Source organism: Electrophorus electricus, chromosome 6 (assembly GCF_041902795.1).
Source record: "Electrophorus electricus isolate QZ-2024a chromosome 6, ASM4190279v1, whole genome shotgun sequence".
Classification (NCBI taxonomy): Eukaryota; Metazoa; Chordata; class Actinopteri; order Gymnotiformes; family Gymnotidae; genus Electrophorus; species Electrophorus electricus.
In genome coordinates, this window is record NC_137502.1 from 1,807,590 (window position 1) to 1,832,500 (window position 24,911).

At 45.5% G+C, this 24,911-nt stretch overlaps 4 protein-coding genes across 14 annotated transcripts in view; 2 read left to right on the plus strand and 2 right to left on the minus strand.

Annotated features, from left to right (window-relative positions):
- The window catches only part of btbd11b (BTB (POZ) domain containing 11b), a 52,487-nt gene extending 48,768 nt beyond the window's left edge, over nt 1-3,719 (minus strand). Inside the window, exon 1 of one of the 2 annotated variants that reach the window (XM_035524844.2) lies at nt 1,659-3,719. In XM_035524844.2, the coding sequence (XP_035380737.1) occupies nt 1,659-2,523 (865 nt within the window). In that variant the 5' untranslated portion in view covers nt 2,524-3,719. Of the gene's footprint in view, nt 1-1,589 lie in introns of both variants that reach the window. The other variant, XM_081715524.1, reaches the window with a different exon arrangement.
- Nucleotides 3,720-5,307: 1,588 nt separating this feature from the next.
- On the plus strand, nt 5,308-15,474 carry cry1b (cryptochrome circadian regulator 1b). Of its 6 annotated transcripts, none has more exons than XM_027032839.3 (13): nt 5,308-6,176; nt 8,492-8,600; nt 9,077-9,219; nt 9,558-9,742; nt 9,823-9,911; nt 11,059-11,199; nt 11,735-12,046; nt 12,563-12,714; nt 12,898-13,100; nt 13,490-13,582; nt 13,805-13,906; nt 14,177-14,221; nt 14,494-15,474. In XM_027032839.3, the coding sequence occupies exons 1-13, from the start codon at nt 6,019-6,021 to the stop codon at nt 14,577-14,579; spliced, it is 1,818 nt and encodes a 605-aa protein (XP_026888640.2). In that variant the 5' UTR covers nt 5,308-6,018; the 3' UTR covers nt 14,580-15,474. The 6 variants fall into 6 exon arrangements, 4 of the variants coding, with proteins under 4 accessions (XP_026888640.2, XP_026888639.2, XP_081571652.1 ...); XM_027032838.3 differs by having other exon boundaries at nt 5,317-6,176; nt 14,174-14,221; XM_081715526.1 differs by having other exon boundaries at nt 6,039-6,176; nt 9,077-9,247; nt 14,174-14,221.
- Nucleotides 15,475-15,606: 132 nt separating this feature from the next.
- On the plus strand, nt 15,607-19,240 carry zgc:153031. 5 transcript variants are annotated; one of them, XM_027032844.3, is made up of 7 exons: nt 15,607-15,950; nt 16,298-16,347; nt 16,776-16,881; nt 17,191-17,317; nt 17,652-17,767; nt 18,439-18,547; nt 18,694-19,240. In XM_027032844.3, the coding sequence occupies exons 1-6, from the start codon at nt 15,844-15,846 to the stop codon at nt 18,515-18,517; spliced, it is 585 nt and encodes a 194-aa protein (XP_026888645.2). In that variant the 5' UTR covers nt 15,607-15,843; the 3' UTR covers nt 18,518-18,547; nt 18,694-19,240. The 5 variants fall into 5 exon arrangements, with proteins under 5 accessions (XP_026888645.2, XP_026888646.2, XP_026888648.2 ...); XM_027032845.3 differs by having other exon boundaries at nt 18,747-19,240; XM_027032847.3 differs by having other exon boundaries at nt 18,439-18,527.
- mterf2 (mitochondrial transcription termination factor 2) lies at nt 19,048-21,674 on the minus strand. Its single transcript, XM_027032843.3, has one exon. The coding sequence runs from the start codon at nt 21,382-21,384 to the stop codon at nt 20,293-20,295; it is 1,092 nt and encodes a 363-aa protein (XP_026888644.2). The 5' UTR covers nt 21,385-21,674; the 3' UTR covers nt 19,048-20,292.
- Nucleotides 21,675-24,911: the final 3,237 nt, after the last annotated feature.

Below are 24,911 nucleotides of genomic sequence, written 5' to 3' on the forward strand. Positions count from 1 at the left end.
CCCTAATCAAGCCTGGAATATACCAAAACAGGTAAAAGAGGTTATATTTTTGATGATCTATACATAACCCAAATTAAAAACATAAACAGTAGTTAATATTGACATGTCCATTTTCTCCTCTTTACATTCAGGTATGGCTTTACCTAACCTGTTCTTTAGCTTTACCACCAACCCCACCCACCAGACCCTACAACACAGAGACCGCTACACTGTCATTCCTATGAAACTAAGGTAAGCATACACATGTTAGACCTTTTAAACATGTGTGATGCATTAAATACTGGTGATGTGTAAGGTCCCACTGACATCACTGCATCTACACACACACACACACACACAGCAGACCTGTGACACTGAGCTGGCCTCCTCAGCAGCACCACCTCAGCCCACACACACACTCTGCAGCAAGGTGGAGGAGGGATACGGTGTCCTTCGTGGGCCACATTTAAACATCAGTACATATTCATTAGAGGTGTTGCGTAAGAACTGCACAATGCATGTAGAAAAAAGCCAAATGCATTCACCAACACAGACACATACATTCACACAAAGCTGTGGGCCCACTGTGATTCTTAACTAGCCAACAATTTTAAATAAAAATCTGTCTTGTGTTGACTGGATGTAAAAGCACCGTGCGCCATGTGATCCTTGAGTACTGAGAAAGGTGTTATATAAGTGTAACTAATAACAATAATATAATTACAGAGGGCTACAGCGTGTTACAGTGACCCTATGAGAAAAGATCTTCATTGCACAGTGGCAGAGACTGTCTCCATGTTTCTTACATATAAACCAAAGATGTGAATCGCTGGCTAGTTTAAGCACACACGGGTATGTTATAGCAGACTTAGCCTCTTCTTTTCGATGAATGTCAAGGTGAATTCAAAATGTCTGGGGAAATCTCCATTGTATGTTACTTACCCATTATAAAAGCTTTTATACAGTGCTGAAGTCCCAGTAACTTTGGAATAAACCTTTTTTTTAAACAAACTTTCTACATTTTTCTGCACTTCTTGGAAGATAAAAGCATAAGTGCAAAGCATATTCTCAAATCATCGAGACACATACAATTAGTATATCGCATTGACTCATGAGCAAATGCCACTGAACAGTGAAGACACATCAACACTGAAACAACGTGGTCGGCCTGTGGAAAGGACGTTGTGGTGAAGCGCAGTGTGCACTGCACAGAGGTTAGTTACAAAACGAGACACTGGCTGAAGGTGCATCAGTCATGATGTCATTCTCCAAATAGACATAAACCAAAGTCCTGAGTTCAGTCTTAAAGTTCTGTCCCTGCAGGACAGCACAGGCCCATGTCATATGGCTAATGCACCGGAGCTGTCGTATAGCTAGTTACCGTTGCAGATTACAGCAATAAACACAGCTGATGTTAGTGCCTGGGTAAACACCCTAAAAGATCATTTAGCTGGAAAAAAATCAACAAACGAGGTATTTGCAAAGTCCGTAAATACACACAAAGAACCATTCCATCTTAATTTCCTTACAAACAAAATATTTTTTATGTTGAAAAAATATTTGCTTTCATTCTAACACACGCGGTCCTGGTCTAAGTAGCCATAAAATACCTGCATATGAAGAGCATTACAGGAGGAGTGAACCTGTTGCCTTGGAGGAACTTTTCCTAAGTCACTCACCAGCGGCGCCTTTCCCACAGAGAACATGCTGGTGGGCCTGGAGGAGACCGTAGAGCTCGGAGTCGCCGTTAACAGCTTGCTCCAAAGACTCGACAGTAATCTTTGGTGTGCCGTTATCCTTCTCCACCAGAGCGTTCCTCAGCACCCGGGTCAACACCTCACGGAAAAGACTCTCCATGCACGCGGTCAGGTAGATGGCGGCGTGCTCGTGAATCCTGACCGCGATATTGCTCTCGACCATCCAGCGGAAAAACTTGCCGACGGAGAAAGCGAGCCCGCATCGCCTGGCTTTGCACCGGCTGAATTTGTCCTCCGTACTCATGCTGTACATGGACAGCGCACTGAGCGCCGCACTGATGCAGTTGAACGAGATCGTCCATGACAGAATAATCTTGATGGCACTTTGAATTTCGTATTTGGTGCATCGGGCGTAGCGCAAACTCAGCCTTTGCGTCTCCAGCGCGATCCTCACAAGCGCGCGGCTAAGCATCGCGGAGAGCCCGGCCAGGAGGTCAGCGTTCAGGGTCCCGAATCGCAGCTCGTCCTCCTTGTTCAGCGCATTTTCCACTTCCCCGAGACTCCAGGGTACATCCTCAAGCTCGGGAAGTTTCGCACAGTGTCCGGCGCAATCCAGGGTCGCGCCGTCTCCGGCCAGCACGGTGTTGACAGTGTCCAAGCTGTTGTGTCGGCTGCGCATGGAGTCGGTTAAATGCCAGCAGTCGCCTCCATGCGCGTGGGGTGCGAGCGTCTCAGAACAGCACAGGGACAAGTTCGAGGACCGGAAAGAATCGGCCGCTCCTCCGTAGCCCGAGTCAAGCGTCAGGTCCTCCAGCGTTCTCCCCAAGGGTCTACCCCGCTTTGCCATGGCTCTGCGTCATAGTGACCCGCGAGAAACAAAGTTCAACCGCGCATGAAATCCGCAGTGTTGCCGCGCGCCTACACCGATGGTGAACGGAAAAGAAAAGACGGACAAGCTCGAGATGGTTCCGCTTGGTGCTTAAAATCGTGCGCAACTCCGTCCGAGCGGCAGCGTGTGTGTGGCTCAGGCGCTGTACCGCAGTCGAGGATCCAGTGCCACTTGGAGGAGGGGCCGTGTGCGCGAGCTCGCTCTGCTCGAGCAGCACGGGAACGTAAACGGGGATCCTGCACTTGGAAATAGGACGATTCCAAGTGCATGCGCTTATTTGCCTGTTCGATCCCATTTGGAGATCTTTGAAAGAGTCCGATTCTGGGTTATTGCAAACGGTCGGATTTTACATTCGGGAATATAAATGAAAGCGACAGTGCTTCAGTAAATCGTAAACAACATTTCATTTTAAATGTCCATTTTATCTATCAGTCACGAAGGCTAGTGAAAAGTCATGACTCATGAATAGCTTGTCTATGATTCACTCTCTGGCCTGTGTTTGGGTATGTTTTAATGTAGGCCTATGACATATTTTCCTTGAAAATGAATTTGCATGCAGGGAAATACAGGCCAAGTATTTTTGGTCAGGAAAAACAATGTACTTTTCTTTGTCAGTCCACTGTATATAAATGTAGTGCTCGACTCTGATGATGCTGACATCCACCAGACTGAAGAGCTGCATATGTTGGAGGAGAAGCGATGACAGGGGTCAGCTGGACACCATCTCACCCAGAACAGGAGCCGAAAGTAAGAAGACCGTTTTCATGAATAATGAAGAGCATACATAATGTAGGCTATCCCCTGTCCCGAACGAGCTCTCTTCTGAGCTCGAAGCATGTATACTGCCTGTCAAGGTCATTCGGCTGTCTAGGTGGACCTGAAAACTAGAACAAAGTTGTTTGGCTTTTGGCACAGGTTTTAACCAAAGAAAAACATTTAAAAATCAAATCACTTACTGTTTCGCCAATATTTTTAGGGCCAGAAAAGACCCTGTATGATGTACCAGGCTGGCAGCTCAAATACGAAAAAAATGTTTTTCATTCTGTTAGAGGAAGTTTTGGCTTTTATGGTAAAAACTGAAACAAATACATTGATCCCTTGGGACAATGTTTTCTTTAAAGCGTCTTTGAGTGATAAAGACAAGAAGCGTATTAGAACATTTTACATAGCTTTCTTGAAAAATACATCCGACTTTGATCTATAATCAACACTGTATTTCTGTCTTTTATTTGTCTTACTGCTTTTATATTATAACAAAACACGTTCCGCCATGTCACTAAGTTACGGTGTTTGGTGACAGTCTGCCATCTAGCGGTCATTCTCATTATTTATATTTCAACAAAACTGCACTTTACATGTGAGTATGTATTTAATAAGATTAATAATAAGATTTTTATCTGTGAAAGAAAACACTCCACAACCCCACACACATCCTGCCCGTATTCACACAGATACACACACACATAACCATATCATACTTGAGCATTAGAAGTTTGAGCTGTAGCATTCTTTTATTGGTTTATGTTCAGAAATTCTTTTGGAATTAAGAAGGTCGCAGTTATAGCCTACTATACTGAGACTATATAAACGACCTTTTCCCACCACTCTCGTACTCTCACTAAGCCACTTTGTTACAAAGATGCAAGAAAAGCAGTAAAGTTCAGACCTTTGGAAATAACTAACAAATAAGAATTTCCTTGATTTTCTAAATATAAAGCAAATTCCAGCCATAATGTTCCATAATTCTGCCTTGAATACAATTGAGCATTCCTGGCCATCAGAGCGGATGAGTTTCTCTAATTTAGGGTGTGGGAGTTGCTGTGCTGTAGGCTCATATTTAAAATGGGCCAAGAGCCTAAATAGGAGTTTAACATAAGCTTAACATTCAAAACTTTGAATCTGAATTCTTATTTTACATTTAAATGCCAGTTAGTCAGTGATATTTAGTCATTTTAAAAAGTACTTCATACTGAAACATATATCTTGTCATATATTCATAGTATAAAGCAGTTTCATCTGCTCAAAATATTATGAAGCAGGTAAAATTCCACTATGGAAGATAATGAGGTAAATAAGGTAAACCCAGAGGATTCACACTTGTCCACATTTCTGTGGTTCGCAGGTACATCAGAAACAAAACATTTTGTCCTGAACTCGATTACAACATCATTCTCTACGTGACAGAACGTGTACCTGTCTGACAAACAGGTGTGCTCTGTCGATACGCCTAGCCGAAGTAGCCCGCTATAGTTCACGGTAGGAGGCCTCGGCGTAACATTTGTAACATAGTGTAACATTTGTTACTTTTACGAAAACTGCATTTTAATGCTGAGAACACAAAGGGTACAATCAGCCCTTTCGATTAGGGCGAAAAACAGCCGGAAAACACCTCAGGCACGCACATGACAGGTGCAGACAGACCTTGCGTAAGAGTAACCCACACGGTACTAGCAGAAATACCGGCGCACGCTGCAGTAAGTGGAAGCGCGTGTGTCAAACCGCTCGCCTTGGTTCACGTGCTCATCCGGGTACTGTGCTTCTGTCCAATCAGAATGGCGCACCGACAGCACGCCCAAATAAGCCCGTCTGCAGACTTCCAGCTGTGTGGTTTTATGCACAAATCAGTAAAGTGATAAACGACTTAAATATTCTCCGCCAACTAAACAAGCAGCGTCGTGATTTTCTCGTGGCTCACCAAGTCCTCGCATGGCAGGTCTGCGGATATACCGGCACCGCAGGGCGGCCACACCATGAAAACGTGACTGCCTGTTACGTGTGCGCGAGCTTCTGACCAACTGGATACGTCAGCGGGCGAGTGTGTGGGCGGGGCTGCCAAGCGCTCGAGCGGAATTAAAACCGACACGCGCAGGGTGACCGCCAACGTAACGGACACGCACGACCGTGTATGACGGGGAGAGCGGACCGGCTCGGTTGGTGTCCATAATCGTCTACGGTTTAGAAGCGAGTTTGTTTGTTTGTTTGTTTGTTTGTTTGTTCTTGTGTCCTCTCGTCGACAGTGCGCTCGCGTTCTTCATCGTGAAAGCTGTTAGCGAGTTCGGCTAGCTAGCGCTGGGCGCTCGAGAACTTTATGTTCCAGGACCAAAGCGAAGACACTGCGGCGTGTTTTCCGGGATTTCTCTTCGCCGCTTTTCGTGGCAGCGTCGTGTAAAGTGGAAACGTGAACGTTTTGTGTTCAGCTGTCGTCAAGAAACGGTCCGTATTCGGCGGTTTTGTTCGACTCGCGCAGCTCGCGTGTGGGTCTGACGTTGTGGCTGGTTGAGCGCGCTGCACGCCAAACTCAACATGGGACAAGTTTTCCTTGAGCAAGGCTGAATCAAACCACAGAACGTTACACCTGGTGGGATATTCAACGCTGCTGGTCCGTTTGACTTACAAACGTCGAGAGGGATTGACGTACTGGTTCTAGCTCCGCTGGGCGATATACTGGGAGTAATGGTTACGAACACGGTGCACTGGTTCAGAAAGGGTCTTCGGCTCCACGATAACCCTTCCCTCCGGGACTCCATCGTGGAAGCGGACACGCTGCGCTGTATTTACATTCTGGACCCGTGGTTTGCTGGCTCGTCCAGCGTTGGAATAAACAGATGGAGGTGAGCCAGGTTACTTTGGACCTACCATGTGTGCCCTTCCTTCTAACCCACACACACGTCGGGTAACTGGGAGGGCGGGAATAATATCGGTCGGTCTTGTGTAGTGGTGCACTAAAAACGAAATTGACACCACCAAGAGCGATGATATTAGCAGGTTGGTGAATAATTGCCGTCTCTTCGTTTCAACAAGTTTAGGTCCCGTTAATTTTTCGTTTGCACAATGCGCTGACAACTGACTCAGATTGCAAATGTTCTGATGATTGTATGGTCTTGTTTGGTTTAGAAACGCGTTTGTAATTATTGGTCACCTGGACACTGGTCTTTTGTAAGGTGCTATCCTACTCAGTCCATTCCTCAGTGCTGCTCCTCAAGCTAGGGCAGCTAGTCATTACGAACGTCATTTATTCATCATCTGTGACCCAATTTAAACTTTGGTTACAGGCCTGAGGTACTAATAATGCCTGTGTAATTAAAATCAAATCCTCCCAGGAGGATCCTCTCGGGATCCTCCCAGGAGGCTGGGCAGTGTGTTCCCACGGCTTTGTGATGATGTAACAGTCTCCCACCCTGGTACAGGACATCTGGAACTAGGTCACTGTGTCAACACAAGCAGTAACCAACACAAGCAGTAACCACATCCCCCAGTTAGCCCTGACCTAGTTACTCTGGTCTGTCTCCTCACCATCACTCTTAACTGAACGGTGTTGCCAAGACTCCTGTTGTGGTAACCACAGTTACCAGGCAACAGTGTTCATAAACACGGAGGGAGTTCACTCACAGTAAGGCTTGCTTCCTGGATTGCTGTGTGAACAACATTCTTGAGTGTTGTGCTGTCATGTTTTTACTTGTGGTGTTACCATTGTGCTCTCTGTTGAGCTTCTCGAGATGTGAGGTTGTAGTAATAATTAGAACAACTCTCCGGGAAACCTGACTAGTGCATCTTATATTGTGTAGTAATAAATCATCTTGTTGTACAGGTTACAAAATCTGCCCCAGATGAAAGTCTCCTCTCTCTTTCTGCCACTTCTGCATACATCAACAACGTTTTGTTTTGTTTTTCCCCTCTTTTTCAACAAGTGGGCTATTTTGAGGCAGGTTTATTATAGTTTAAAGGGATGGGAACAAAAGTCTATCTCAGGCGCAGCCTCCTTGGCTGAGTAAAAGCTCAGGTCTCTATTGCGCGCTGCGTTTCTGAGGTGTTGTCTCGCGTTGGTCACCCCGCGTGTCTCTGTTCTGCTGGCCCAGGCTGCCACAGCATGGACCGCATTCTGCCCTGCTGACCCGGTCTGTCTGTAAAGGGACAAAACGGGCACATCTGCAGCTTAGACAGGATTTCTGAGCCTGATCTATGTCTGGTTATCAGAGTCCTGCCAGAGGAAAATCCTCCTTTCTAGTGAAGGACGAGAGCCAGTAGTGCCTAAAAGTTTTCAAAATTCACTAATGCCAGAAAATGTTTCCAAGTCTAGGTTACATACATGGTTGGCAGGTTCAGTAAAACACCATGAGCAGCTGAACGTGAGGTACTAAAATGTTCAGAGCAAAAAGTTATCATGCCATATATATAATATAAAATTTAAGGTTTAGTATTCCAGAATAATATGATGGCTGATAACATTTTTGGGTGAACTCAGAGATTTCTTTGGTGAAGATGAGGTTGTCATGATCACCACTGATGATCAGTCCTTTGATTGCTTGATTGGCTTGCTAAAAGTCTCGTTTACCTAATCAGCCTGATTCTGTTAAAGAAAATTGCCTAACTAACCCCTCTGTCCTTTTGAACTTTCCAAGAATTCACTGTAAGCTACAACAACTGCAAGGTATAGTAGAGAAGATGGACAGTTTTTTAACTGCTCTGGTACACTGTATGGCTTTAGAGTGGTACAGAGGTGAACATAGAAAATTCTGCTGTTTTTAGGTCTGCAGTGTTTTTTGTAGAAATGCCTTGGTCGATCAATTACATTCAGGCTAAAGGGCAATGTATTTTTAATTTTTTTTATTTTTTTTCACCAAACATTTGCTTTAATGTCCACATCACATCAAACCTTTGTGTGTGTGCCCAAGGGCTAGTGTGGTGTCAAGTTTTACTTGCCTATTCAGAACATTATAAAGAACAGTTGCTTGTGATGGCACTATTGTAAAATCCCACAAGGCAATCCTGTTCTGTTATGTGACCTTTTCTTGCCTTTTGGTCTGTTTATTGCTAATATCTGGACTAATATTCATGTATAAACATGGACAGCCAGCAGCGAGTTTGCTGTGGCTGTACCTTCTCTCGTGCAATCGCTGTGGCTTTATCCTCTCGTCTGCTGTCGTAGGTTTTTGCTGCAGTGTCTGGAGGACCTAGATGCCAACCTCCGCAAACTGAACTCCCGTCTGTTTGTCATCAGAGGCCAGCCCACTGATGTCTTCCCCAGGCTCTTTAAGGTAAGCAGGACTTTGTGTGGGAAGCTGCAGATGGTTTTCCGGACTGCCTTTACTTCAGGATGCTTGCTTGTTTTTTGTTTAGTTTTTTTTTGTTTGTTTTTTTGGGGGGGGGGGGGTGTTCTAGATGGTAAACACATTCATCTTCAGTACGTCAGGCCTGTATGGTAATGACTTAGGACAGAGAATGGACAAATAAAGAAGGCAACAAAAATATGTAAATATATATATACACACACAGATTGTGTGTGAGAGATGGTAAGTATCTCTGTTTTTCCAAAGTCTGGTAGCCTCATGAGAAGGGGCTGGGGCTGGGGCTGGGGCGTATCGGGTGTCGTCCTTCGTGTACTCACAAAGTTCACAATGTTCCAGTGAGAGTATCCCGAGAGATCTGAGCAGCACGAGGAGGCTGCAGGTTCTTGGCAGAGGTGTGGTTGGCATGGGCTCGGGTTCCTGCTTAACCAGCTTGTTCACTGCAGGAGTGGAAGATTACGCGTCTGTCCTACGAGTACGATTCTGAACCTTTCGGAAAGGAGAGAGATGCCGCCATTCAGAAGTTGGCCAGAGAGGCCGGAGTGGAGGTCACCGTCAGGATCTCTCACACACTCTACCATCTGGACAAGTGAGTGTGTGAGTGTGCGCATGTGCTGGTAAACAAACACATTTGTGCACATGAATTCGCATGTGTGCTTTTATGCACGTGTGTCCAGTGTTGTATGGCCCCCACATGGGCTTGTGCCCACACTGCACACAGGCTGGTGCTGCTTGGTAAGTGTGGCAAAATGTGGAGCAGCGTTTAGTGCTGAGATGAGCCTAAAAAAGTCTGACTTTATAAAAGGTGTGTGAATGTTTGTTTGTTTTCTGCTAAAAGTGTGTGTCTGTGTCCACCATACACCCATTAAATACTTTAACAGGTGTGTTGTCTTATATTCTCATTCCCTCTTTCTCTCTCCTCTGAAGGATCATTGAGATGAATGGGGGACAGTCTCCTCTCACCTACAAGCGTTTCCAGACTCTCATCAGCAGAATGGACGCTGTGGAAACACCAGCAGAGACCATTACTGCTGACATCATGGGCAGGTGCACCACCCCCATCAGTGACGACCATGATGATCGTTTTGGTGTGCCCTCTCTTGAGGAGCTGGGTAAGGCTGCCCTCTTCCGTGTATGTGTGTGTCTAAGTAAGTAAGTGTGTCTGTGTCTGACTTGGGGCTTTGTGGAGCAGGCTTTGATACTGAGGGTCTGCCGTCCGCCGTGTGGCCTGGCGGGGAGACAGAAGCTCTCACTCGTTTGGAAAGACACCTGGAGAGGAAGGTAAGAGATGACCCATCAGAGCGACAGGTTCACTGTGGAACTGAACTGTGAATGAACAGTCTTCCTCACATTCTTGGGTGTGTTGTGTTCTTTTTTTTCCTGTGTTATGTAAATGACGTTTGTGAAGGCGTTGGACACCTTGTTGCCCACAAGTTTTCTGAGAATTATGAAGTTGGAATGTTGAAACCACATTGCAGGACCCATGTATTCATCCCATATCAAAATGTAGGGCGTTTGCACACTTGTCCCCAATACCTGAATCACTGGTGTGCTTTCACACACAAGAACTGTAACCGAACCATGGATCGATTGTGAAATTCCATGTCACTTCTCTGCACGGAGAAGTTTCATCTGGTGTTTGTATCCGAGCAAAATGATATTCAGGCAGAGAGGAACAGCGCTTTAGGTATGCATGGAATATCACCATGCAAGAACACCTGCAAACAAGGAGCCATTCTCATAGAAAACATTGTTGCTGCTGCATTGTACTTGTAGATTGGTTATTTCCCATAATATATACTCCATAGTGCTATGCAAAAAAATGTAGGTGCCTGAGGAAAAATGGATTTAAAAAGTTTATCCCGATAGTAAGCGTTTATTTACTCAGAAAATGCACGATAAGTCGCAATAAGTCAAAGTAGTCATGTTACAAAATTAATCACACAGCCCCACACTCAGCAACAGGAGCAGATAGCTTCCACACCTGCTGCAGACTGCACTAGAGCCCCAGACCACCAATTCCAGAAGGACCAGTGATCAGTACCCTGAACCGCTGCCAGGCTGGAAAACTGCCTTCACACTTGACCAAACGTATCGAATTTGCGACGCAAGCAGACCTAAGTCCGGAAAAAAGCTCTAGTGTGAAAACCCGCTTGGTCTTTAGCTCTTCTCAGTGTCTGTATCAGGCAGCACTACAAATGGTGGTAGGTTCAACTACAAATAAACCCAAACTAAATTGGAAAAGAGCATGGCCTACACACCGCCTACACTGCAAACATTCATGTCCAAGATGGTCCGCTTTCTGTATGTTCCCCACCCCAGTGGCAAGACCAGGGTTACAAACAGGCCCATATCTGATCTTGGACCAGTTCTTGTTGTTGTGTGCACAGTGATTGATGTGCTAACTCCCAGTCTGACATGTGTCCAGGCTTGGGTGGCCAACTTTGAGCGTCCTCGAATGAACGCCAACTCCCTGCTGGCCAGCCCAACGGGCCTGAGCCCCTACCTGCGCTTTGGCTGTCTGTCCTGCAGAATCTTCTACTTCAAACTCACCGACCTGTACAGAAAGGTGCGTGTCTGTGTGCCTGAGGGGGAGGGTGTGGCGGTTTGAACCAAACCATCACCGGTCAGAATTGTCATGAGTAAACAACCTGGTTTCTCAGCAAATAATTTGCAATCATTAACTATATTAATTGAATCTTAATAGATTCTATTGATTTAATTGTTAATCAGTCATTTTCTGATTCTGTTTACTATTATGTTTCTATTCAGTATTAATCTGCCTGTTTCTCGTTGTTTGAAACTGTAAACTAAATGGGCAACAGTTGATGGTGGTAAATGAGTACAAGGCATCAGAAAATAAAAGCATGTCAAATCATTGAAGTGGACAACGATATAAATATAATGACCCAGATTCAGATTGGCACAATAAACCATCATTACCATTTACTGACTGAGCTGGTGAGCAAACATGAGTTAGCTGAGTTAGTTTTATCATTCGAACGCTGTAGCAGACATTGCCTTCAAGATGGTGTGACTAGCCGCGCGTTGTTCAGAGTCTGTCGGTACCACCCACTCTCTGTATCCGTTTTCACCGTCATCAGGTGAAGAAGAACAGCGCGCCGCCCCTATCCCTGTACGGCCAGCTGCTGTGGCGGGAGTTCTTCTACACCGCCGCCACCAACAACCCGCGTTTCGACAAGATGGAGGGGAACCCCATCTGTGTGCAGATGCCCTGGGACCGAAACCCACAGGCGCTGGCCAAGTGGGCTGAGGGCCGGACCGGCTTCCCCTGGATCGACGCCATCATGACCCAGCTGAGGCAGGAGGGCTGGATCCACCACCTGGCACGGCATGCCGTGGCCTGCTTCCTCACCCGCGGAGACCTGTGGGTCAGCTGGGAGGAGGGTGTGAAGGTGGGCATGGGGATGGATGACCATTACACAAGGCAGCAAATAAAAACCACTCACAGGTTCATCTAAATGTGAGACGCTGTGTCTCACAGTAGTTGGGTTATATCAGGTAATGCAGTTTGCTACCTGTAATTCTGCCTCGTAGTGTGTGAAATTCCAGGCAAGTTCACATCCTGAAAGTCACAGCTGTCCGTCTCCAGGTAACTGGCATTACCCTCTGGATGGGACTGTGAGTCTCTTCCTGTAGTTCAGTGATAACACACATCTCCTGGGTCACATAAACAGATCCCGGCAGTTGGCGCTTCCCACCAAGTGCTATTAGCCGTTTAGTGACACTGTAAGTGGTAGCTGAGCAGGCATGAGTGACCACTGTCCATGTGTCTCATAGGAAGCATGTGTTGGCCTTCTTGTGGGTGAGAAGTGACAGTTAGAATAATTCACTGAAAAGCATGACATCAGTGTGCTCTGATGTGGGCTTGGTCCTGAGTTTACTCCAGGATCTCCGTGTTTGTGGTCCAGGTGTTTGAGGAGCTGCTCCTGGATGCTGACTGGAGCGTGAACGCCGGCAGCTGGATGTGGCTGTCCTGCAGCTCCTTTTTCCAGCAGTTCTTCCACTGCTACTGCCCCGTGGGCTTCGGCCGCCGCACCGACCCCAACGGAGACTACATCCGGTACCGCTCCTCCCCTGGCACCACCACGCACGCACGGGCACCCATGTGCTGTTCACCACAACCATTAAGCACATCGGTTGTTCGTTATTTTGCACTAGTTGAGTTTAACAGTATTGTGATTCATATCATAATGAAAACTGAAGCTAATATTTTCTCTGTGTGTGTGTGCGCGTCTGTCCTCAGGCGGTATTTGCCCGTATTGAGGGCGTTTCCAGCCAAGTACATCTATGACCCCTGGAACGCCCCAGAGAGCGTGCAGAAGCTTGCTAAGTGCATGATTGGGGTGCACTACCCCAAGCCCATGGTCAACCACGCCGAGGCCAGCAGAATAAACATTGAGCGCATGAAACAGATCTACCAGCAGCTGTCCTGCTACAGAGGCCTGGGTATGTGTCAAGCTTGGGCAAAACTTTTTGTTAGGTAAACTTTAGGCTGTAAACTTCCCTGAACCACCTCAGTCTGTTCAGGTTGGTCAAGGATACTGCAATATGCACAGAATAGCAATTCTGATAAGGAAATGGCAGGCTGTGGGTAAATAAAAACATGCATCTATATATCATATCTGTCTATATAATGGTGTGCACACCAGCAGTAATGGAGGATCTCTAATACAGAGTCTTAAAGATTGATGCCAGAGGTCTGAAAATGGAATCTGCTGTTTTGGTTATTACTGAAAATCTTGCACAATGATGTCTCAACAAGAAACAGATTAGGGGCCTGTTGTATTGGAATTATTTATAATTACCCTTTTATTTATCATTGTTCTGTATTTCAGGACTTTTGGCCTCCGTGCCATCCAATTCTAGCTGTAATGGTGATGGAGCAGGTGGAGGCCCTGGAGACAGTAGCCAGGAGGTCAGTGGTGCAGGTATGCTTACCTGTCCCGCCCCCCTGAATCCCAGAGAGCTGATTTGCTGTCTGTGGCTCCTTCTGCTCCTGATGTCACAGCACGTGTGAGCCAGGCATTGTTTTTGGCATAACCGGAAGGCACTTGTCATGGCTTTAAAAAATGTTGAAAAAAGTTTCTGTAAATAAGTGATTGTTGTTTTTGTTTTTTTTGTTGTTTGTTTGTTTTTTTTCTGTCTACCAGCACACCTGACACCAGCCAACCCTCTGGAAGGCATGTCAGCAGGCATCTTGTTTAGTTCCCATGGTGACCAACAACCTGGCATCAGTGGTCTGCCACAGACTGGTATGTACTGAAACTGCTCCATAACAACCATGCGAGGTGCCAGGGCACTAATTTGGAGGCACTGCACGACAATAAACAGAATTGGGATGGAAACCACAACAAATTAGTCCAAGCGTTAAACTCCTTGTTCATTTCACTCTATGGTGGGTGAATTATTTGTGTTTGGGAGAGTTCTTGATATTGAGACTCTGGTGAATGTGTAACCTCTGGATGTGATGGGCTGTTCTCTCCTGTATACGATTTATTTATTAATTTATTTCCCCCCAGAAGGTGGCAGAGTCAGGTCTCCCAGACAAGAACCAAAGTCACACCAAGGTGAGCTGAACCTCGACTTTCACAGGTTTAACTTTCCCAGATTTGAAGAGAATTGGGGGTGGCAATGGAATGATTCCAACCCTGTTATGACCCTACATGGCTGCACCATGGCTGCCCTGCCAGTCTTAACAACTCGCATGTACCCAGAACAGTGGGAACCGAAGGCCGTGAGAAACACACTCGCCTTTCTCAGGAGTGACCTTTTACTTTTTCCTTCATATTGAGACTGTGTTTGTGAGTGTGAGGGCTAACCATGCTGGGTGTGTTCTCAGGTGGAGGAAGTGTCCCTGTGAAGCGCCACAGTGAAGATCCACCTTCAAGCAATGGCTGCAAGATCCAGAAACGGAATACTGACTAGCCATACTGTCCTAGCCACACGCACCCTTCGCAGGCCAGCAACAGGACATGTTCCACACAGTAGTGTTTAGGAATATGTTTAAATGTTGATCTACTCAGAGGTTGTCCTTTCTGCTAAGCCAGAGTCCAGTTCCATATGCAGTGCTACAGTCAGATCATAAACTGCACAGTGACATGCTCTGTTTGTTTACAGTACACTGTGATTATGTAGTGTTTCCTTAGTGGTTGTTTAAATTGTCAAGGAAACTTTTATATAAGAGTTTATGTAAAACTTCTGTCCTCCAAATTCCATGCATGAGTGTCCCCTTTTTGTTTAGTGTATGTTTTATTTTATATATATATATATAATTATAAAAAATCTAGTGTTTTGGAATGTGTTCTGTAAATAATACAGAAGCTCCATAACTGAACTGGGAAAAGCATTCATATGTGCTATTTATGTTGCATTGACACACAACCATAATGTACAAATGGCACAATACATTTAAAGCAATTTGATGGTCAAAGATTTTTTTACAAGGTCAAATATGTAAGTTTTGCCCATCGGAAAATGTGAGTATTATGCACTCACTACAACTGACCAGGTCTGACCACGTGGCTGAAGTTTGCGCTGCGCGAGTTGGTGTAAATAGGAGATAATAGTCTAGTTCATGACTAGACCTCCGCTGGTCTAGCTCTGTACAATAATACCTGCTGAGAATATATGCATGTGTTTTAAAGACATGTCTGCATACGTGTATATGTATATACACACTAACTTTTTTCTTGCTTGGTTACACTTGGTTAGTTTTTTTTTAATATACATTTGAACAAGAATACCAGTTTGTTTTTGAATGATTGATTGGTTTGTGCTCTTTTTAAGTCTCCATTAAATCCTACACGGTAGACGTGTTTAAGTGGCTGTGGTGTGGTATTTCTTTGGGAGTCTATCATGCCAGTAATGGGCTCGCTAAGGCTTTAACGTCTGCATTAGAGACGCGAGCTCCACGCCTCAGCCTTTGGAGGCGCGTGTTTCAGCCTATCCGCGATATCCCAGCACGCTCGTGGAGACGCCTCCCCCTCGCGAAACATCTGGTCCACGCCGCGCGCGCGGTATTGCGCGTGGGTTTGGCTTTAAAAGCGACGGCCACGGAGGTCTCTCGTGATCTGTATCTGTGCATCTGGGCGTCTATGATCCGTGTTTAGTTCCTCGTGAGGTGTCGCGCTCGCCTCTCCGTCGTCGGTCTTCGTGCGTCTGGGCGTCTGTGATCCGTGTCCGCGAGAAGATGAACACCGAGCGAGACGAAACGCGGAGGAAGCCAGTTCGGCTCATCGCGGCGGCATGCTGCAACATGGGCATAGGGAAAAACGGACACCTTCCGTGGACTCTTCCGTAAGCCATTATTAATAACAGACAAAACGCGTCATTTGCCCCCTGCTTTTAACCCCCCACCCGGACAGGTCTGGCCAGGGTGACGTGGCCGCGCGTTATGTAGTTTGGTGGGTTCTGCGTACTAAGCAAACATTTCGCGATACTGTAGCTGGATCAGATAGGTCAGTGCAAGCAATGGTCGCACTATTCGAGATGAACACGCTGGGTGATTCACTACGTGTATGAACAAGATTAGGGAGAATAGGGGTTTCTATTATGTATATATGGTATTTGTTTTATTCTAAGGCAAACGCGATTTTTTAAAAATAAAGAATGTATTATCACATATCGGTTCTCTTGGCAAACAGGACAGAGTTTCAGTACTTTCTGAATACCATCACATCTGTGTGTCAGCCGGGTAAGTAATCCAGACCCGCCTCTCTCACTGGTTCACATACTCAAGACAGAGTGGAAATCTCCGAATACTGACACCCCTCGCACTCGCAGATTATAACGAGATATTAGAGCGGACTGCTACTGTGGACTAATGAACTTTGAACAGTGACTGGGATTTATTCTCTGGCACTGGTTATGAAACACTTATCAAAACCGTCATCTTACTTGCACTTCTCATACTGCACTTAAAATCTCTACAGTAAGTATTCACAAAGAGACCAAACCTTCTGAAACTTTACAAAAAGTTCTGTGAATTTGGGTTTCACACACAGATAGTCACCAACTAGGAGGTTCAGTTCCAAAGTTGGCCGCTGCTATAATATATTGCTAGCTTTAATAAATCGTGACGTGACTCATACGTACCTGCTTGTGCTGGTTACCTCAATCTAGGAAAGAAAAACCTGATTGTATGGGGGAAGACGAGCTGGCTCTCCTGTCCAGAGAATGTTTTCCCACTGGCAAACAGCCTTAATGTTGTTCTCAGCAAAAGACTGAGGTAAGATGAGCCACAACATGAGTGTAACTAAGGGAGAACAACGTGTGGACAAAACTCAGGTTAACAATGTTGAAATTTGCATTAGTAAACTAGTGGTAGATCAGTGTTGAAGGTACTGGACTAATAATCAGAAGGTTGCCAATTCAAGTCCCACCACTGCTCAGGGCCCCTGAGCAAGACCCTTACCTGCCATTAGTAATACAGTGCATGCGTTCTACAACATATGATACGTTCAGGAAGCGTGTGTACTGGAGAAGGAATGCTTGATAGTAAAGTAAAAGTTATTTCTTTTTACTGTTTTCTGATCAGGTCTGTCCCCAAGCACGCCCACTACCTGTGTGAGGACTTTGATGGGGCGATCCGTCTGGTGTCACTGCCATCTCTCAGTAGCCTAGTAGAGACCATCTGGATCTTAGGGGGCGCTCAGGTGTATAAGGTGAGCTCCATGGCCACGTTTATCACCTTTTGTTTTACAGCTATTTTTACATAAATTAATTACAATTGCAGAGCAAAAACAGCCTGAAAGAATAACATAATCAACTCCCAAGTATATTGTCTTTTTAAAAAATATTTTGCCATAATCAGAATGAGATCTTGAGACCCCCCACCAAACACACACAACCACCCCCTCAAATGAAGCTGTTATCATTAAATAGAACAGTGGATGTTGAAACCATACATTTGTTTGACCTCTGTACATGGTGATGCTCTTATACCGGACACAGTTCGTCCATGTTAAGGGGACAATCATCGTGCTTCCTCTCTAACAGCAGGCGCTGGAGCACCCATGGTGTGACTACATTTACCTCACCGACATCATGGAAGAGTTTGACTGTGACGTTTTTTTCCCCAAGTTTGACCGAAATATTTTTAAGAAGCAAGACAGGTGGGATTTTGTCGGTTCTCTGTAGAAGCACTGTTTTATGTGTCTTTGTGCTTAGCTGAAACTGTGACTATATGGGTTTAGTATGGGTTTACCTGGATCTAATCCATCACAACAGGCACCATGTACACTGGTGTGATTAATAAAAAGAGCCTGTCTGAATATCACATATCAGGCTACCCTAATAAAGGGGTTGTTACTGGTTTAAAATGTATTTATTGATAGTTATTAATTAAGTCATAACCACATTAAGCTTATAAATAAGCAGTTGTAAATTAAAATGGCAAGTTGGTAGTCAAATGGTAGTTAACGTATAAGTAAACAATTTTAACAAATATTCATGCAACTGACAGATAAAATGCTGATTAATGGAGAAGTGATGAAAGAAATCAGCCAGATCTCTTTAATCACTTAAATGAACATGGACTCACAATTTGGTGAGCAAATTTTTAGATTTTTATAGCCTATTTAGGAACCACTAATAAACAATTTTAAACACTCCTTAAACCCCTTTAAGACAATCTTTACTGTAAAATGGTGCCATTGTCTGTCAGAAATACCGCACACTTTTCTGAGCCCAGTGCTTATTCCTAATTTCATACAGGTTATTTAATACAGGTTGTTCCTAATTTTATACAAGTTATTTAATACAGGTTGTTTCTAATTTCATGCAGGTTCCCTGGTGTTTCACACGATATTCAAGAAGAAAATGGCATTAAATTTCAATTTCAAGTGTTCAAGAAAGAGAGCTAAACAACAGCCAGTAAGAAAACATTGCCACATGTGTGTAATTATTCCTTAATTACTTGGATGAGAACTGAATTGAATTTATTTATTTAATTTTGTGTGATTTATTATGAGAGTAAAACTATGCTGTATTGTGAATGTGTTCTGCAAACAATACATATTTTTTCATATCTGTCTACCAGGGATTTGCATCAACACTCTCTGTCGTGGTTTTTGTTGCTGTGCTGAATTTCAGAAGGCTGTTGCGTAACAAACTGCACTCTCCATGACATAAGTCAGCAGATGGGTGAGCAGGAGTGAGCAGCACTGAGCATCAGTGATGAGGGTGTCGTCCCTCACAGTGAACCACAGAACAGTTTGTGACCACTCACCAGACCTGCTGTTCCTCAGGCCAGCATGTCGCCATGGTTACACCATACAGCTAAAGCCCACCAACACAGGGGGAAGGCAGTGGGTGTCCTGGATACTGAAAACATGAAATTTGTGTTAATATACCAACTGCTGTGTGAAATCAGTGCGTTTTTGGCCATGTGTCGTCTCTCCCCCCCCCCCCCCCCCACTTTATTGAATTTAAAGTAAATTATATTCTTGTTTTTGTATGGCCCGATAATCAATTACTTAAATGTACTTACAATACTCAGAGAAGCTCAGTGCATTTAATGTAGGTTTTCAAATATCATGTGTAATATTTATGTAACCGTATGAAAAAAAAAATTCTTAGAAATTCAATATTGTCTATCCTCATTATATGAATGTACGCATGTAGAATATTATCCTGACAGAAACCAGGCCAATAAACGCAAGAATTTCTATACAATTATTTCTCCACTAGGGGGCGACATTGGGCAGAATAAGAAACTGCGCTACCTCAGCTGTCCTAAACAGTGCTAAACAAAACCACGGTACCATTTCACATCAGTAAACATATTCATATGTGTACAATTTTAATATTAGTCCTGGGGTGAAACAAAATAGTCAATATTCAGGAATCATTACACTGGAAATTGCTAAACCCTTCATTTTTTTGACAGCACAGTTGTATAGTTTCATGCCATTTTTCGTTGGCTAATTAGTTTTCACTGAGGCCACGTGTCTGAATCGCAGTCGCAGGCGCGAGCTAATGTCCCTTCAAACGCACCTGCATGACCGCGCGCGGAGCATTGACCGCGTTAATCCTCCCGCACGCGGGGGCCACGGAGGGAAATGGGAGATTTTAATTGCATGTCACCATTTTTCACTTTCCCTGAGTTATGCTCCCATAAAACCAACGAGCAGGCCTTGCTAATAATACCCGGTGTCGTGTTTTAAATGAAACAGAACTATTTATACAACCCTTATTAACCTCCCGTGCTCTCGCGCATGACTCAGTGTGGCGCTCAGCAGGCCAAACCAACGCCTGCAGAACAAGATGTTAAGGGAGGAAGAGGCTGCATGTCGGCATAACAGGTAATGAGGAGGCACGCACAGAGAAAACGAAGCACTTAAATCAAAATTTCGTTTAGAGCAATTAGAGGACTCATTTAGAACTAGCACGTTACAAAATGTCACAAAATCCAGAATGCCAAAGCAATGCCACGCTGTTCAGTAATGACAATAAACCATGATGCCATTTGGCTAACATAAAAAGATTACAACAAAATAAGAAATTATTCAGAACCAGATGAAGACAAATGGATCCAATTTTAGATTTCAACTCTTTAGGTTAAATTTTACGGACTAACGACAGGTAACGTCTGCACAGAAGGGAATGTCACTCATCAGTGCGTGGAGGTGCTACAGGGTTAAAGCGCGGCCTCTCGCTGCACACACACTTTCCTGTAACTCATCTCAAGCTCCTTGTTGCCAGTGAAGGGCTCCAGACTGCCTGTCCTAATATCATAGCCACAAGAGGTTAGTTTCTGAACGCGATACTGGAGAATCTGTGGGGTCAGGTCCAGGACAGCGGGCGTCTCTGTGATCTGCTGTAGGCTGTTCCCAGCACTGAGGAAACTCCTGAATCTCTCTGCCAGCACGGCTACGGAGAAAAACAGCAAGGAGGGGCACTTCAGCACGAGTTGGCGGAGGCTGGCTGCTGTGAAGCCCAGCGTGTCCCAGGCACAGTCCAGAGTGAGCCCCACTGTCTTGGGCTGCACCTCTGTGACAAAGCCCTTGAGCTTGGAGAGGAGCTGGAGGACTTCACTCCTGGCGAATCCCTGCTGTTGCAGGAACGTCATGTTATTCCGCACGATTTCCAATGGCTTCAGGAGCACGTGTGGGTTCTGACTGAGCACCTTCTGCAGCCAGACCCTCATGTTAACCTCGTCCCCTCCCAGCTCCAGATAGGCCTTCTGGAAGGTCCGAACCATCTCCTGGTTCTTCTTAACAGGATCACTGAAGCTCTGTGGGGCGCTTGCCATCAGCTTGGCCACGACGCACCTGTGAAGGCCCAGGTCACGGAAGAATGCAACATTGGCCCTCTGGTGCTCAAGGTGGCCGTCCGCGGTGAAGAACGAGGCTGGGAACTTCTCCGTGATGCCCACCAGGTCCCTGGGGCTGGCACAGACCGACATCCACAGCTCCCTCTGTGCCTCCAGGAGCTCTGGCGTGCAGAGCACCGCTTCCAGGTGAGTCTGCAGCACCCAAGCAACGACGCTCTCGTCGGCTCCCGCGTCCCACAGCAAGGCTGCCACCTCGCGCACGTACACGGGGCTGCGGCTCAACACCCAGCCCTTCGTCTTCCGGATCTTAGACACGTCCACAGACAGGCTGCGGAGCGTGTTCACGGTGTGGCTGTTCTCGGGCTGACCAGAGGATGCGCACGCCCTGGCGAGCAAGGTGAACAGCTGGGCACGCGGGCAGGAAGAGCACAGGGAGGCTGTCACCGCGCGCAGCATGTGTGCGCGTGCCACAGGTCAGTGGTGGCGAGCTTGTTGGAATGCGCGCTTGGCATTAGTGATGCGTGCATTCAAACGCAGATCTACATCAGCGCCGTCCTAGCGTAGCAATGCATGTCTTTTAAAAATGATGTAAAGCCATTTTCACACAACAGTTAACATTTGAAATGATAGTCTGTTTGCGTAATATTACTGATAGAAACCAAACGCCGGCCGTCAGCGATCCCACCCTTAGCACTGTCAGTAACCGTGTTTACTCGACGTCTTTCAGATTTGTAAGTGCTATGACTTTACAGCGTAATGCTGCCACCTTCAATGCAGGAGGACGCCTGCGCACCACAACTACTTAGGAATTTAAAAGTCACGACCACTCGATCAGTAACCTGCATCTTAATAGGGTTGCTATTAGACTGCATAGACTTTTCTAAACTTTGTGAACGTGGTAAACTTATAATAAAAAAAATTACATATATTACAAGTACAGTATTTTAGAAAAGGGTTTCCTAAAGTCGCACAAGGGTCCGTAGGGACGATAATCAACCCCAAATGGAATTAGTCTGAAGAGTGTCGGAGAGTGAATCACGGTGGGAGTTTAATCACGAGGCTGGATCATGGCTGCCTCCCCATTCCTCAGCACACCCTTGGTAATCTCTGCTTCCAATCGCGTCTCTGGGAACATTCGCTTTATATTAAGGAAGAGAGCAGAATCAGGTGCATCTGTGTGTTGAGAGTGCGCGGGGAGAAGACAGCGGCACCCTAAACACAGCTAACAATGGATATGCTAATATGGATATATGTCCCTCCCAATAATTCCAGCTCACACTACTCATGTAATGTGTTAGGTCGGGTGGTATGAGCGGTGTGCCCCGCCTCCACCCCCATGCCCCCAACGCCCCCAACGACCCCAATAAAGAGAAAAATTTAATGAATGAAACCAATTAAAATTTTCACCATTTACACTGTAATGAACCACAGGATTAAAGCATCAGTGTCCCAAGGTTTCTGGGGTTTAAACCTGCCCCACACCAATTCTGTGTGTTTATTAAGGAAACATTAGCACAATAAGAATGTTTAATCAATGATATTAATCAATGATAAATGAATAAACATCAAAGATAAATGAACATGAGAAATTTAGTGGGATTTTTGTGCTTCATGGCAAAACTCCAACTCATGCAGAGCAATCCTCCCCCGGAGGTTCACAGATGTTTTACTGAACCACAGATATAAGCAAAAAAATGTAGTATTGCAATGATAACAATCAGACCTACTATCTGTACTTTAGTCAACGGTCACAGAAAGTGCAACAGTTGTTCTGTCTGTAAGTGTACGGCAGTTTATTAGCTGAAGGGTGTGTGTGTTTTCCTCGTTGTTGTTTCTTGTTCAGTTCGCTAAACAAACGGTTGGATGTAAAAATGAGAGAGATTACACTTTTCACACAATGAAAAATGTCATGGGTATACATTTGTTTATGTTCAGTTGAGCGCACTTAAATGCAAGCTCTGGCATCTGTCATCTACACACCCACACATGGACACAGTAATATTCACACACACACACACACACACACACACACACACACACACACACACACACACACACACACACACACACGCATACATATATTAATACACACACCCGCACACACACACACTCACACACACACATACACACACACACACACACACACACACACATTAACACACACACACACACACACACACATTAAAATACACACACACACACACACACTCAGAGGGCACGATAAACCTGTCTAACCACACTCACAGTGACGTACAGACGTGTCTTCTCTTATTCATGAAATTCAAAATAATAAAAACTTATCAGGTGTCAGGCTTGTCTTCAATAGCTGATCAATTTGTAATTTTTTTTCACAACAAATACGTAAACAGACAGAAGCTGAAGGCAGACTGCAACTTAATAAGGAAAGACTTTCATAATCACATGGGTGGAGTCAGGTTACTTCAGTCTGTGGGTGTGTGGAGAGAAAAAGCTTACAGAAGGCTTTGTGACTTTGTGCGGAGCTTAACTGTGTACAGGATGACTGAGATTGGATTTATTCTGGCTTTGCTGCTGGCTAAGATCACAGCCCAGGACCCGGAGGAGACAGAACCCATTTTCAAAGCGGTCGGAGAGGAACTGGAGATGGGATACTGTTTCGGAGTGGACTACATTGCAGTGTACAGGCTAACTGAGGGAGGCAGACAGATCCTGGGCAATTCCTCAGGCTCAGTGGTGCCTTCTGAGGCATACAGAGACCGGGTCAACACTACCAGCCACCTCTCTGGACTCCTTGGCATGAGGGTTGGGAATCTCAGGCTCTCGGACTCGGGGGTATACATGAGAGAGTGCTGGCGTGACAACACCATTGTCAACTACCATAAAAACCACTTGTATGTGTGTGATAAGGAGGTCCGTTCTCAGGAAATTGCCTTGCTCCCAGATGGAGGTGCAGATTTAGTGTGTAATATGAGTTATTCTGGAGACGGTAGCGGGACTATTAAATGGTTCAGAGAGGTGCACTCTGAACACAAAACATCTTTGTTTATAGACACCAAGATGTCAAAGGAGCCAGTACCAGAGGAACTGAGAGATCTCCTGCAGTTGCAGGATAAAGGTTCTTCTCTTCACATTTCAGAGGTGTTCCTGGAGGAACATCACAACTTCCACTGCCTCGTCATGGCCGGAGAACAGTGCCTGGGTTTCCAAAGCCTGTATCTGCCAGACAGCCTTGAGCCTGAGGTCCAGACCGTCTTCTATGGTGTGGGAGAGAAGGTAGTTCTGCCGTGTGCACTTAGTCCAAAGCATTTGAAGGAAAGACAGAAATACTGGAAAACACCTTTTGGGCAAGTTGACTCAACGACACCAGAGAAGAAGAACAGGTCCAGTCGCGGCGACATGTATGTACTCGACAGAAAAGAGAGTGATGATTACTCACTGGTCATACCCTCCATCACACCCAACCATTCTGGTGATTATGAGTGCTTTTCACCCTCACCACACGCAGAGTACTTCATTACAGTTTGCTCAGAACTGGTTTCGAATAAGATTGTTTCACATCCTGGGAGTAATGTTACTCTCAATTGCAGTTCGACAAAAGATGTTAGCATCCAGTGGTATCGACAAAGAGACCCCGAGAAAGAGGAGCTCATTGTTGACACAGGAGATCCATTTGTAGCCAGGCCGGCTGATGTGGGAGGCAGGATGCACATTTCAGAAGCTGACACCTCCCTGATGATCGCAGATCTCTCTGAGGATGACGGCGGAACATACTGGTGCGTGGTGCTTCTCCACGACATGTATTACAACTATGATGTCCCATACGATGAAGGTGTGGAGGACACAGAGACGGACGATGATACCTGGGCAAAAGCAGAGGAAGCCACAGTGGACCAGTGCACGTTTAAACGTGTCGTCCAACTGGTGGTCCAATCTGCCGATATTTCAAGAGACTCCGAGCCCGAGTCCGGCTCACTTCACTATGCAGTGATTGGAGGAGTGGTCAC